Raw genomic sequence first — 16,150 nt, 5'->3', positions numbered from 1 at the left:
TTACCTCTGCACTTGCAGATGAGACAGCCATGACTGTCCTTCTGGAAACCCAGGGAGCAGATCTTACTGCACCGGAGCTCTGGGCATTTCTTGCAGCGACAGATGTCACAGCCATGCTTATTCTTCCTGGGTGATTAAAATTTTGTCAGAGGTCAGAAAATCCTAAAGTCTCAAATGACATCCAAGTGCTCACCCCCAGGGTCATGGAAGTGGTACTGTCATTAAGCAGTGACTTGACCTTCTTCTCTCACGACCCCCTGGAGGGATGTGTAATTAGCTCCCTGGGGCCATGACCACCATCCACTCATGGCCTAGGGTTAGACTTGCCCAAGCACTGAGGTGTCTCTAGGATATGAATATCAGAATCTCAATGACATGACTGTTGACTTGATTAGGAAAAGAGGTACCAAGTACAAAAAGAGATGAATGTGGAACTCCATGAACAAGAAGGTGAAGGACATATGGCTGGTCAATGTTGTAGGCCAGCATTAACAGCAGAAGTCCTCCTTTTGTTAGGGCCACTGCCTTCCTTTCTTCTCTTAAGAAATTTCAGATACCAGTAAATATTTTTTTGAGATATCTATAGAATCTTGTAGTTGATAGACGGAGAGCTAAAGGACACACAGACATGATGAAGAATGAAACATCTGAGAAGTTCTACAGTCAATGTCCGATAATTATTTCATTAATCAGTAAAGAATACAAATTGAAAAATGCTCCACCTATGGGGCATGACTGAAGCACAGAGAATAAAGGAAAATGGCTGGATGAATATTTTTTTTTTCCCTTTAATAAACTAGAGTGCCTAAATTTTGTGCTGATCAGGAAGATGATATTAAATAAATATGTGCTTATTAAAATATCACCATGGTTCAAGTGAACCAAAAAATTCTTAGCAACGATTCCTTGTTTTCTCTAAAAGGAGAATGATCTTCTCTTACAAAAGGCATTCATCTGCTCTCCTCTTCCTTCTGTTCACTATCTGCAGCTCCAGGTCCTCTCTTAGACTTAACATCTCCTCCACACGCTTTGCCCTAGCTGGGCTTCCTGGGCACAGAGGAGGAGGAGTTAAGTCTAGCTGCGTTCAGGTTTCATCCCAGGGAGCCCTAAGTGGCAACAGTGGTGCTCAACTAAAAACAAATAAATAAATGAACCCTGTTTTTTTTCTTATGTTGGACAAATTAAGAGATTCTAAAAGAAGACAGCCCTGTGGGAAACGTTGGTATATGACTGCCCAAGTGACAAACTACAATCTGCTAAGTGAAATGAGAACTAACACCAGGGTTTACATATTTACGTCAATATAATGAAAACGGTGAATGAAATGAATGGTTCATACTCATGTCATGGACTGTGCCATTTTTGAGCCTTAACAAGTCTTTAATGGATTTGTTTGCACACTCTTTTATTCACCCTTCCATTCCTTCTCTCCACCCCCCTCCCTCGTGTAAGCATTTGCTGCATAAACACAGTAATGACCCACTCAGCAGGTGTACATGAGCATTAACCTAATGCTCCCATGTGGTGTCTGGCCAAGACTTCTCCTTCAGAGGCTGTCCTTGAAACACATGTGCTAGCCATTCATTTGCCTACAGCACTCAACTTGGTCCTCCTTGAATGTGTTTAATGACAGGAATACCAAGTGGAATCTACAATCCTCTAAGAGATTCCTCTCCAAAATGAAGTTTGGACTTGAGGGCAGCCTGGGTTCTGAACTGTTATAATGCTGTAGCAAAAGGTTGTAGGTACTATTATGATAACAATCCTTTATTCTACATTAGCAATTAAGCTAAGAAATAACTCTACTTTTATTAGTATTGCATTCATATTTTAGGATTAAGAATACTGATGATTTATTAGTTAACTTGGGAAATTTTAAAGAATAATGTCTCCAACTTAATTATCCAATTAAAATTAAGGTTCCCCTCTCCCTGTTAAACATGAATTTCCAGGGGAAAGAATAAAAACAATGCCATTTAGGTACTGGGTAAGAGATGATGGCTCCAAGTCCCTTAGACTACCAGCATTATATAAACATATCATATTGGAAAGGGAGAGAGACTAAAATGGAAGGAACCAAGGCAGGAATGAGAAAGAAAAACTCTGAAAGGCTATTTTTAAGGAACCAATTTGACACATGCAGAAGGAGATGCTAAGACAGACAGTAACGTAACAAGTGTGAACTATCTATTTTCCCCCGAGAATAATCTGAGAGTTCATGGGGTTTGAGTCAATCAAGAATATTTTAAAATGTAAGTCATAATTCTTATCTCCAATGAAATTCATAAAATCTACTGCTGCTGAAAAAAAAGCATAGTGTAAACTGTAGAGAAGAATCAAGGTAAGGTAGGGAGGCAGGTAAGGATGCTCCATATTGCAAATCAGCAGCTTGAGAGCTACTGATTCATCCTAAGGTATGGATTAAATAGGTTATCACAAAACAGTTGCTGGGACAGCTGTGCAAAGCTGAAGGGCTTACATCTCTGGGACCTCACGACAGGTCCACTCCCTTTGGCAGTGTCCAAAGGCCCTGCCTATGAGGAGATTTCACCCAACAGGCCCAAAGGGCAGTGTCATAACAAGGCTCTGGCCTGTCCTCCAAGAAGAGTAAAACCTGATTCCTATCCTTGGACATACCTCCTCTCCCCACTTTCTGATTCCTGTAACAAAACAAGCATAGACTCTTTGGACTTCAGTACATCGCTGATTTGCTCACAAACACCCAAAAACAGCCTCCAAAAATACATAACACACTTCGTCAAGTTACAGACAACTGAGAAGAGCTCTTCTGACTGAGAAATACGTACAGGTATCCGAACGGACAATGCTTTTCACAGACTGTGGGTCTGCACTTCCTGGGGCGCGGGCGGCACTGACAGGTCTCACAGCCATGGGCGTCGGTTAGGAAGCCAAAGGCACAGTTCAAGGTGCAGCCTCGCTTGAGGCCGGTGCAGAGCTCCTCCCCTGTGAAGACACACGGACAGCACGTTTCCTCCAAAGATGAAGGGGCCAGAGCACATCCGACGCCTCAACGCCTCCCCTCACCTTCCAATCTTCCACAGATGTGAAGTTCTCAGCTCTACCACAGCATCAGCAATGGTTAAAAACGATAGATGGTGCCATTTCATGTTTATCATGCTTATCGGAATGTAGCTTCATGTTTTGGTACTAATATACAGAATAAAGTTCAACTCTGAAAAACAGTTTCTGACGTTACTCCAGTCTAGGGCCTAAGAGCAGGCTGACAATTACTATTTAAGATGTGGATAAAACGGAGTGTGCTTTCTCATGAAATCTGTTCTTACTGGTCACTTCAAACCGCTGATGACTATTTATTATTCAAATGTGAGAACTGGAAGCTTACACCTCAAATTTCATTATGCATTTTGTTCCTACTGCGTGCCTATGAGAAGCACATTCACACGTTTACTGTTATGAGTTTCAGATGTTACTGCATAATACTGTGTACTATATGGGAGCATAAAGGACTGCTTACCTTCAAGAGGTATATTTCTAATAACTAATACAAAGTGAAATAATCAGTGTTTCAACTAGATACTTTTTCCCCATTGCTGAAAAATATTCAGCTATTTATATATACTTGGCTAATTGACAAAAAATGTATGTGCCAAAGAAATATCTAGATTAATGTTTATCCACTATTTGAAATGTTCAAACTCTCCCCTGTTGGCAGAACCTGGAGTGATGGTTAACTGTCTTCTGAGTCAGTCATAACTTATTGTAGAAGAGGGGGAAAGAGGGAAGACGAAATGGTGGGTGGCACAAGAAACTGCTATTAGCTTAACGGAAATCTTCTAAAGAAATTTAAAAGGTATGACACAGGGATTACAAGAGTAACACAAGTGATAAAAACGTTACGGTAAATAAGAAAAGCATGCTTGGTGATGTAACTAAAGAAAGTTGAGATGTGTCTAAATTAAATGCAGAATTTGAAAGATAATCCAATTTAAAGAAGCAGATATGCTGATGGCGAAAGTGTGGCAATGTTTAATCAGTGTTCTGTGTGGACTGGTAAAACGGGAACCAGAGACTACTTTTGTTGGATAAATGCATTTATGTGGATATCCTTTGAGCATCAACATTGTAAATAATGTACACGTTATTGGGAAAAATAGAACACATGTCCCTTCCACACACAAATCTTTTCATCTAAATTTAAACCTTGCTGCTGCTTAGTTGCTTCAGTCGTGTCTGACTCGTGTGACCCTATGGACTGCAGCCTGCCAGGCTCCTCTGTCCATGGGATTCTCTAGGCAAGAGAAATAGAGTGGGTTGCCACGCCCTCCTCCAGGGGATATTCCCAACCCAGGGATTGAACCTGGGTCTCCTGCATTGCAGGCAGATTCTTTACCACTGAGCCACCAGGGAAGCCCCCAGATTTAAACCTTAACTACAATTAAATAGGTGAAATGGGTTCATGTTTTACATAAATATTTTAAGATAGCATCTTTTGTGAATCTTAGCTGGCAACACTTGATATTTAATATGCTATCTTTTAAAAAGGATACTGTGACTTATGGTATAATTTTCTAGTTTGTCATCATCATAAACCTTTCATTACACATATTTAATGTAACCACATGGGTCTGTATCACACAGTGAAGCAACTGATTACTCATTTGCATCCTTAAAAGCAACATTCTAAATGGCTCATTTAAAATTTTATAATTATATGACTTGAAAGGTCATCATTGCTTCTCCATTATTATAGGGATGATGAAGGAGGGAGCAGACTTTCATAGCTACACTTCTTTCTCTGACACCAAGATCTAAGTTGTGAATTCATTATTTTTTAATTGCAGAAATTTTAAGTCTTGACATCCCTGAGAACATCCCTGGGGACTGAATTCCTTGAAACTCTGAGCCTGAGCACTTCTGTGCTTTCATTTTTCTGGTGGTCCTGTAAGGACAAGTTTTCCCGTAGATCTTAAATTTATTGGGTTGGCCAAAATATTTGTTCAGGTTTAACCGGAAAGACCTGAACACACTTTCTGGCCAACTCAGTAGAATGGGCTTTCATCCTTAAAAGCTGTTGCATCACTAAGCTTAAAAATTTTGAAAGAAACTAAGTTTGTCTTTACCTCAGCTTTGCAGTAGAAGGGAACTTCAAGCAAAGGCTGCTACGTTTAAACAAAAATACAGGACATTCGTTGTGTTCAGACTGGCTGTGACTTCTTGAGCAGGTTGCCACTGTGGTGCCCTGACTTGGGACAGCTCATCAGCCTGCTATCTCATTTCCCTCCCCAGAAGAAAGGAGCTCTAAAGCAGGGACCCACTTATAGTCCAGGTGCTATCATGGTGTTCAGCACGGAGTGAGCACTCAAGTACTTGCTAAGGGAATGAACCCATCAAAATTCTTGCTATTTACTCCTCCACTCTCATCAAGACTGACGTGCTCATAGAAAATAATGGGATGAAAAAACTTAGTATAAAAAAACTTTAATGATACTGGAACTTGCTAAATGTCTCCAAATATCATCTAACTCAGAAATAGGGAACATTAAAGATTTCAAAGTATTCCTAGATCTATGTATCACTTATGAACTTTTCTTCAGAGAAGTATAACTTTAAGGCAAACATTTTACAAGAAGAGTAGAACAGATACATTAGAAATATTTATAGATGGGTAGGGTTTATAGGTTTGTTTCAAAAGCTTCAGTAGAAAGAATGGTGGAAGTGAAGTTGCTCAGTCATGTCTGACTCTTTGTGACGCCATGGACTATAGCCCACCAGGCTCCTCCATCCATGGAATTTTCCAGGCAAGAGTACTGGAGTGGGTTGCCATTTCCTTCTCCAGGGGATCTTCCTGACCCAGCGATTGAACCCAGGGTCTCCCACATTGTAGGCAGATGCTTTTACTGTCTGAGCCACCAGGGAAGCCTTTATAATTTTTCAATGGTATGACTTCACTGTGATCCAAAAATGCTTTCCAATCCAGAGGGGAAAAGTCCCATTGAAGAGAAGTGATAAATAATGGCAAACTACAGAGCCTGTATGATATGGCTGGTTGACAGCAGCTATGCAGTAAACTTTGTTTATTTGGGAGAAAAAAAGATGCTTTTGCTTCCAGGGGCACAACGTGGCCCCAGCTGTGGGGAGCGCGGTTTGTACTTTGCTTTAAGGGAGCACCATGGGGGCTGCACACAGAACAGTGTGACGGCGCCCCTAGAGCTACGCTGTGCTTCTCTCCGCAGGACTTCACGCGCTGGGGCTCTGGCAGTTCCCACCCGTCTGTGAGCAGCTATGGATACCGCAGACAAAGTTCCCCAGGCTGTTAAATAAAGAAGTGTAACCCTGCAAACAGTGGTCCCAATTTTGCCCTTGGTAAATGTTTGTTCAGAGTAACAATGACATGAAGACAGGAGCCTGCCTCTGTGCATTTGATGCTGCAAGCTTCTTTAGATGTTTGCTTCAGATATTTATTTCATGAAAACTATGAAAGCTTTTTCTCTTCCCGCTACCATTTAGTTTTCTATGTCTGCATTAGTTTCTAGCTAAAAGCATTATTAATCCCTAGAATTACAGAATGTTGAAAACTGGAAGAGAAGTTACAAATAATTTGATGAAATCCGCTTGATTTTAAAATGTAAATAAGATGCTAAAAGATCGACACCATTTAATTCATATGGATGTCATTTACTATATACAGTACCTATAGTAAGCGGAAGTGCATAATATATGACGGCAAACATTTTGGTTAAACTAATGCTACTAACAGCTTGGTATCAATAAAGTTATTTTTAGTAGCTTATCCAAATGATTTTGATTTTGACTTCTCTTTCTAGTGAGCATTCTTAAACATTTTCCACCACGTTTCTTTTCTTTATTCTAAATATGTCTTTGAAAAAATGAGTCAGGGACAGTTTAAATTGTCTGTATGCCCCTGATGCATTACTTTGCTTGACAGAGTTATAAGAAACGTTATTTGTTACAGGTTAAAAAAGCAAAGTTACAACATGTTCAAATAAAATCATTCTTTGTCATATACCTTTCAGGTTATTTTTAAAGATTTTTTTTTTGATGTGAACCATTTTTGAAGTCCTTATTGACTTTGTTACAATATTGCTTCTGTTTTATCTTTTCATTTTTTGACCCTGAGGCATTTGGGATCTCAGCTCCCTGACCAGGGATTGAACCTGCAACCCCCTGCATTGGAAGGTTCACTGGACCACCAGGAAGTCCCTCCATGTTCTTTTTAAGGACGTGTTTCTACTGGGTTTTGATTTCAATCTTCAGTGACTATCTATGATATCCTTGACTATAATGTAATAGCATTACAACCTAATATCGTATAACCAGTATTACCAACACATTACCAATACCAGGGATAAGGGCCATTTTTATCTTTTTTGTACTCCTAGTGTTTGGCATATAGTAGGCACTCAATAAATGCTACATGAATGAAAGGAATGAACCAGCAAACAACAAACCAGCCACAGAGGAGAAACAGTCCTTTGGTGCTGGTCTTAATTTTAAGAAAGAAATCTTGACCCCAGTGGTCTATACATATAGTCTAACTCCTCAGGGAAAACTTGCGTATAGATGGTTAGGACCAATGCAAGTGAAACAGACTTCAGTGGGATGCAGAAAAATAATGTAAAGGAGAGACCCATACTTAACATGTAGCTGCAATGGGCGAAAGAACATATTTAGCCATCCTTCAGTACAAGGGACTTTCACTTTTCTAAAGCCAGGTGAAAGAGACAGAATATTTGAGGGTTAAATGAAAAGGCGAAAGGAAAGCTGTTTGCATGTGTGCCCTCAGAGGACAGGCAGAACCTGAGGCAGGCTGGCGTCGGAACAGAGGAGGGGAAGCTGGGGGCTTTCCACGTCAGCCAGCTCCAGCTGACTCAGAACAGCACGTCATAAAACAGCTATTGTGCAGAGTAAACAATTACCGTATGTCAGGTACTAAATCTGGCTTTGCATTCATTAATTAGTTGTCCTTAAAATAACCCATTAATTTGGTATTATTACCTGCCCTTTATAGATGCAGACATAGAGGCTCTGGGAAATAAAGCAATCTACCCAATCACCCAGAGACAAGTCAGCCTGATGCCAGAGGCTTGGTGGGGAGCTGAGTCCATACAATCACAAGAATCTGACAACCGAGGATGTGGCAGTTTGGTTTAATGTGACTCACCTATCAAAAGGTGTCAAGATTGCTACTGGCAGGGGATGACAGCAGGAAGGCTGTATGGCTTTGTCATGTACCTTCCGTGTACTTCTGCTTGTTTGATACAGACAAAATGACCAATTCCAGTTGGCACAAAATGCAATGGTTTCCTGTACTTATTTCCTCCTACGTGTTAATGAAATGAAGGCGCAGGGCTGTTCCTCTGACAAAGCCAGGCAGAGCAGAATTCTCCTGATAGTCTCAACTTGCAAAAGCCAGTCAGATGTTTTTGACTGGCTCCACTGACAACTGACGGAAATTGCTTCTTTGGATTTAACTTGCAAAGGGCTCACTGTGAATCGGCTGGGTTCTTATGTAAGTGTGTCCATGTGGCCACAAGTTCACAACACCAAAGCCCAGGTGAAGACTGTGGGTGGGGTGATTAGGCACAATGATACATAAATTTTTAGACTTCAAAAAGTTCAGGGAAAAATATTAGGTATGCTCCCATGATCAAAATGGCTGTATAGCTCAAGAGATACAAGAGAAGGATTAAAATACAAACTCTTTGTGATACAATCTCCAATTATCTTGGGGTCAAAAAACCCAAGCTGACCATTTAAGCCAACAGATACTGCTGCCAAAGCAGCTGCCTAGTGAACCTGGCCTTCCAAAGGGAGATATAAAAGGCAGACAGGTGTATAACAGGACCTGCCCTCCTCTGAACAGAAACAAGTGTAGGAAGGCAGACAGTCCCTGATTGGTGGAGGCTTATGGGAAATTTAAAGGTAGGAACAACCATCATCATGGTAGTCTGATGGTCTCCCTTGCAGCCTAACTCCATCTGGCAGACAGTATGATGGTAACAAGTAACTGAGAAAACTGAATTATGCAACTTCTACTGAGTATCTGTCTTCATCAAAAATATCCTTACCAAAAAAAGTGTTGAACAATTAAGGAGAAGAGGAATACAGAGTCCAAGAAAACTGGTAAATCAGAAGGAGATCATCTCTCTACGTTAACTGATTCCAACTCTCTGTGCCTAGGGTAATTATACCTAGAGGCTCACAGAGAACCTGATGATTATAGAAGCACTGTCCATATTGGGGAGAAGGCAATGGCAACCCACTCCAGTACTCTTGCCTGGAAAATCCCATGGATGGAGGAGCCTGATAGGCTGCAGTCCATGGGGTCGCTAAGAGTCGGGCACGACTGAGCGACTTCACTTTCACTTTTCACTTCATGCATTGGAGAAGGAAATGGCAACCCACTCCAGTGTTCTTGCCTGGAGAATCCCAGGGACGGCGGAGCCTGGTGGGTTGCCGTCTATGGGATTGCACAGAGTCGGACACGACTGAAGCGACTTGGCAGCAGCAGACCATATTTGGAGACATCGGAGAGAAAAGAGATTTCAGAAAACTAAAAGAGGCCAAATGTCGATTCAAAAGGGACAAAGGATTCTAGTGCTACAGAAACTAAGCTTGACATTGACAACTGAAAATTCTGCAGAATGAATGTTTAAACATGGGACTTTGAGACATTTAGGAAAGAAACCAATGATTACCAGGAGGCAGTATGGTGAAAGTGAAAGTCGCTCAGTCCAACTCTTTGCGACCCCATGGACTATACAGTCCGAGGAATTCTCCTGGCCAGAATACTGGAGTGGGTAGCTGTCCCCTTCTCCAGGGTATCTTCCCAACCCAGGGATCAAACCCAGGTCTCCCGCATTGCAGGTGGATTCTTTACCAGCTGAGCCACAAGGCAGTATAGGTTTGTGAAAAACAATCCATACTCTACCAACTTTGTCATGTTTAAAGTAGGGTTTCCAGCAAAGAAATGTTGCAAATAGAATGAATTTATTTTAGGGCAGTGATTTAGATGAGGACATGTAAGTTATGCTCATTTAATATAAACTGAGAGACATAGATGGCATCATGGACTCGATGGATGTGAGTCTGAGTGAACTCTGGGAGATGGTGATGAACAGGGAGGCCTGGAGGCCTGGCGTGCTGCGATTCATGGGGTTGCCAAGAGTTGGACACGACTGAGCGACTGAACTAAACTGAACTGAGAGACACAGATAAAGTATGAGGTCATATCATCAAGATTCGCAAATATCCCAACTAGCTCATAAATGGTTGAAAATGCTCAGGGTAATTTCTTGCTCAATCCAACCCTGCATTTGTCTCATTAAAAAAAAAATCAAATATCCAAGTACAGAACAGATGAGAACCACCTAATAGCAGCTAATGCAAAAAGCACCAACTGGTTCTAGATCCTTATAAACTCAGTGTTAGCTGATAGTGTATAATCCAAAGAGCTAACAACCACTTAGGCCACACAATAGCAGGGCAGTGATCAGACCAAATTCTGGAGTATTCTGTTTGTTTCCAGGCCATACATTTAACTGGAGCCTATTATACAGAGTGAAGTAAGCCAGAAAGAAAACCACCAATACAGTATACTAACACATATATATGGAACTTAGAAAGATAGTAATGATAACCCTGTATGAGAGACAGCAAAAGAGACACAGATGTATAGAACGGACTTTTGGACTCTGTGGGAGAGGGAGAGGGTGGGATGATTTGGGAGAATGGCACTGAAATATGTATACTATCAGGTAAGAAACGAATCACCAGTCTATGTTCAATACAGGATACCGGAGGCTTGGGGCTGGTGCACGGGGATGATCCGGAGAGATGATATGGGGTGGGAGGTGGGAGGGGGGTTCAGGATTGGGAACTCATGTATACCCGTGGTGGATTCAGGTCATTGTAGGGCAAAACAAATACAGTATTGTAAAGCAAAATAAAGTAAAAATAAAAATAAAAAAATAAAAAGTAAAAAACAAACAAATCCTAAAAAAAAAAAAAGAAATATAGTGATATAGGAACACTTAAGTAATCATGATACTATAATGATATATAGCAATAAGATATTATGGAGCCACTATAAATGATTTCAGGTTGTTTTAGTTAGCACTGTCCAGTAGAACTTCCTTAAAAAAAAAAACCAAAAAAAAACCATGACATATTTTTAAGTGTATCAAAAGATGGAAAGACCCAACAGAATTCTAGAAACTGTGTCACCTGGAGAACAACTAAAAATGTTTATTCTGGTAGAAGATTTACAGGAATTCAAAATCGTTTTAAACATGAAGGGCAATTTTTTTTTTCCTCCAGGAGGAAATGCAATATACCCTATCTTATTTCAGAGATCATAGTGGAGACATGATTGGAATCTACATGGAGAAGAATTGGGGTCAACAAAGGGGAGTGCACTCTAAAGATTATGGTGTCCACGTGTGGAATGTGACACTTCTGTGTGAGTGACCTCCCTGTCACTGGATGACCCAGACAAGGGTGGTACTGAGAGCGTCCGGAGTGTTTGGAATCATGTGCCCCAGAGCTCCCAAGGCTGCACCTATGAAGCAGCTGGACAATAAGGAGTATCCTGATGCATAATGAAATGAAGGCGAAAAGCAGAATAAAGGGCAGCTCTTTTTCTGCAACTGACTGTGTGTTTACATTAAGTACACTTTTTTCCCCTCTTTCAGGTTGCTAAGGCAATGACATGAACAGGAATGAAAAGGATATTCAATCACATGATGTGCTTTGACAATATCATATTAGGCTCTGAAAAAACACAGTGTTCCATGTACTCACTGTTCTTGCACTGACAGGTTCGACAACCATTGTGATCGAGTTTGAAACCATAAATGCAGTCCTTCTCTGTCAGGGTACAGTTTGATAACTCCCCACATGCAGGTGGATCAATTGTGATGTAGGTTGGTTCTAATAACAGAGAGAGAGAGAGAAAAAAAATCAATGAAACATATGATTACCTCTTAAAAGCTATTCAATCTTTGAAATCCCATACTATGGTACGTTATAGGAAAAAAACCTAATCAATAATTTTCATCAGATCCTAAACTTTTATACCTTCATAATGTTGTTAACCCCTGAAAAAGAAATATTTTTATTTAGATTTTTGAAAATCTGACCCTCTAATTCTTTATGTTTGAGCAATTTATACACTGGGTACCTTCTATAGAAAGCAGGCAAGAAAGGTTAAAATGAATTTAAACTTTTAACTGTTCTTCTATCTCCTCCTGATGTTTTCTGAGTTTTTAAAAATAATCATCAGGACACAGCGCGTCAATTATCTTGCTCTCCATTTTGCAATACTTCTGATATCTATTTGAGGTTTTTTTTTTTTTTTCAAGTTACTAAATCAGAGATGTTTCTGAGACTTTAAAACATCTGGATTTCTTTGATCTGTTATGTGACACACTCTCAATTATTATAGATGACAGAGTAGATAACATCAGCTATGGGAGCTTATACTCAGGGCCCAGGGCTTATGGGAGTGGGAGTGAGACACACATTCCGGAGGAAGAGAGAGCAACCATCCTGGAATGAGATGCACAGAAAAAAACAGGCGATCTTGACTTTCCCTGCTGTGTTAATAATGAAGAATTGCTCTGGGTGATAACAGAAAACTCACACTTATATATACAGTGTATTACATATTCTCATAATGTCCAAGGTGCTCTTCATAAATGCTTTCGCATTTTAGATCACAGTCCAATGAGACGGATGTTACCATTTTAACTGATGAGGAAATCTAGCATCCTGACTTGCCCAAGGTCATGGAGTTAGTAAGTGGTGGATCCCAGATTCAAATCCAGGTGTTCTGGCTGTAGGGTCACACGCTCAGCTTCTGTGTGACACAAAGCACCTTACAAGGGTACCTGTTTGGCAGTGACTGATAGTGGACAGCTTATACAAACTCAGTCCATAGCAGGAGTGCCGTCCAAGGGAACAGGGACAATGACATATTTACGTGGCTCTTTTCAACCCAAAGATGCTATGAACTTCTTCAGAGTAAGCTAGTTTTCACAATATCTTTGGGAAGTGCTAAATACAGAATATCTCTAACCTATGTTTTCACAAATGGAAAATATGAGGTGCAGAGAGGGTAAGTGGCTTAACTAAGTTTACATAGCAACCCAGTAGCAGGCTGTGAATAGAACAGAACAGAGGTTCCTGACCTCCTGTCCAACAGTCTATCCATTAGTCCACACTGTCTTCTCAAGTTTCATCTCCAGTTACCATGGAAGAGAGACCAAAAATAAGTGTTTTAGCTGCCACTGCTAAGATCAAGAGTTCTACGTTTTTATCCATCTGCTAAAAGAGGCCAGTGATTCAACTCTTCACAGGTGGTGAACAACTAGGACTTTATTAAAGAGATGCTTTCATCAGCATTCTCCCAGCAAAAAAACATACGAAGACGGTATAGCACATTCTCTATTTTTATTTCAGCACAGTTGAAGAACATCTCTCTGAAATTTTTATATAATTTCCGCTGCTGTAAATTTTTGAATTGTCTTCAATGACTTAAAGTATCTGTTTTGACATATAAATATAAATATCAAAAAGTGGTTTAATTTTCAGGCAAGTTTTAAGAATTAGTGGATTAAATACAGTAGTATTGGTTTCCTCTCTTGTCTTAAAATTTACTGTAAACATTGTTGACGAGTTGCTCTATCTATCTATGTCGCCCCTCATAGCATGTGGTGACCTTAGTTCCATGACTAGGGATCGAACCTGTGCCCCTGCACGAGGAACACAGATTTCTTAACCACTGGACCACCAGGGAAGTCCCACGTCTTCAGTTTTTAAGCCTACAGGCTTTCCTTTATCACTACTCTTCCTAACCATCCAAGATAACTCTATATCAGCCTTTAGCCATAAGACTGCTGAGGTTTTGTCAAAATTATTCTAACCACAAATATAAGATAGAGCAGGGGGCCAGGATCACATCTGAGTAAACCATATCACAGATAATCCCATCGAAAGAGGAGTTAGGTCTACACTCCAGAGAGTTAAGAATCAGGGGTGTCTTCTAACTCTTTGTCTAGTGAATGGCTTATGGGTAAAGAAATGTCTTGGGCACATCCACACAGACCCAAAGCTTGTATTCTTTACTGATATTTCAGTTTATGAGAAACTTCTGCCTTCAGAAAGTGTATGATGGAAAAATATATACCTGGGCAGATGACACTGACACTGGAAATACAGAATAATCCCTGGGCAGTATGGGATTCTACTTTCAATGAGTTTCAGGGATTTGTTAAGAAAAATGGTGACGTACATGTGTATCATTGGTGATGTGCATCTTATTTTTGGTACACGTCCTGACTAATGGATGAGATGAGTACTGTGATCTGTGGCTAGAAAGTAAAAGAAAAAAAAACAAAAAACCAAAAACCACGGCATTGAGGATCAGAACCACAACACTGACTCAAACACTCCCACACTTTATCCAATGGCTGTATCTGCTAGGTAGTCAGGTCTCAGGTGTATATCAAGCACACATTTCTCCAGTACAGGAAATACATTCAACATGCCTCCCTATAACATTCAGGATAACAACTTTAGCTCAGTTTACCAAATGGGGAAAAAAAAAAAAAAAGCATAGAAGGGCTATTTAAGTAGGTGCTGGTTCAACAATGTTGCATTGTAAATATTTTAGGCAAAATAAGTCCACTGAGTGTCTTCCAGGTTTTGACAATGTGGCAGAATGTAAAGAAGCAAAACAAAATTTTGTGCCTCTAAAATTAATATTTCCCCATTCATCAGTGATGTTCATCAGAAGGAAGAAACTGTGAAAGCACAGAACTCTCAAATTCTGATTCCCTCAACATTTACTATTAAAACAGAAAAACTCAACAAAACCACTTATTCAACAGAACTTATTTACTCTAAAACTATTCAACTGCCCCTCAACAGATTAGGCTGAACACAATAGTCACTGTGATATGTTAAATAAAGACAGATGTCTAAAATTTTTTTAAGAAGCGTTTTAACACTAGTCATTTGATTTTATTACATTAAACAAATAATTACTGTTTTTGTTTTCAAATACAAAGTGGAACAAATATCAAAACCTTATGAGGGTGGAGGCACACGTTTTTGGGGGTACTTACTGCTGCTGTCCTTTGTCACTGGAGTAACTGCTGATTTGTAACACACACACACACACGCCTGGTTCCCTGGTGGCTCAAATGGTAAAGAATTTACCTGCAATGCGGGAGACGGGGGTTCAATCCCTAGGTCGGGAAGATGCCCTGGAGAAGAGAATGGCTAACCATTCCAGTATTCTTGCCTGGAGAATTCCATGGACAGAGGAGCCTTACAGGCTACAGTCCAGGGGATCGCAAAGAGTTGAACATGACTGAGTGACTAACTCTTTCATTAGATACATACAGGTAACTAGCTGCCTCCTAACATTTTATCTAAATTCAAACATTACGATCTAGTCCCTTTCAGCATTCTCTCAGCAATCTAGTGCTGTTTCCCACCACGAGAGGCCATCTCTATTTCAGAATTCCATAAGAACAATATTACAACAGAAACATGTAACTACAAATTGTCCAGCAGAACGCTGACATTATCATAAATGAATCTGAGTCTGCTTTCAGTCCAGTATAGTAATATGTAATCTCAGAATTGATCTTATTACTAACATCAGGGTTAGTGTTTTGAGAATGAAGTGCTACGAAGCTACTGAAACCCAATTTCTTATTCTGCATAATGAACTCTGAAGTGAGACATATTTGATACCATCCTGAACTAGAGTATTTCAAATCAACATCTGAAACATGTACAGTCCTTAGAGAATAACCAAGAACTGGTTAGACTTTCTGTATAGTTTCGATACGAGGAAGTTCTTGGTGGGGGAAGAGGTAAGTTTGAAGAATCTAGAATCATGTTATCATGGTATGATTGTTTCTAATCCAAGTAAACAAAGGAGCTTGAGGAAACATCTGTTGGGCTTGTTAGAGCATCTGAAACTTGTGTATTGGGAATTGTTATTTCCCGGGTAGCTCAGTGGGTAAAGAATCCGCGTGCAATGCAGGAGACCCTGGTTCGATCCCTGTTCGATATCCTGGAGAAGTGATAGGCTACCCACTCCAGTATTCTTGCCTGGGGAGTCCCCATGGAC

General features: G+C 40.2%; 1 protein-coding gene across 1 annotated transcript in view; it reads right to left on the bottom strand.

Annotated features, from left to right (window-relative positions):
* Positions 1 to 16,150, bottom strand: part of CRIM1 (cysteine rich transmembrane BMP regulator 1) — a 208,396-nt gene that overhangs the window by 45,259 nt on the left and 146,987 nt on the right. The window contains exons 8-10 of the mRNA XM_052648451.1: positions 11,806 to 11,934; positions 2,808 to 2,964; positions 5 to 126 (exon numbers count right to left, since the gene is read on the bottom strand). Coding sequence (XP_052504411.1) covers positions 5 to 126; positions 2,808 to 2,964; positions 11,806 to 11,934 — 408 coding nt within the window. The remainder of the gene's footprint in view (positions 1 to 4; positions 127 to 2,807; positions 2,965 to 11,805; positions 11,935 to 16,150) is intronic.

The sequence above is a fragment of the Budorcas taxicolor genome, chromosome 11 (genome assembly GCF_023091745.1).
Source record: "Budorcas taxicolor isolate Tak-1 chromosome 11, Takin1.1, whole genome shotgun sequence".
Taxonomy (NCBI): Eukaryota; Metazoa; Chordata; class Mammalia; order Artiodactyla; family Bovidae; genus Budorcas; species Budorcas taxicolor.
Note: the sequence above shows the minus strand (reverse complement) of the source record. Positions and strands in the feature narration are given on the sequence as shown.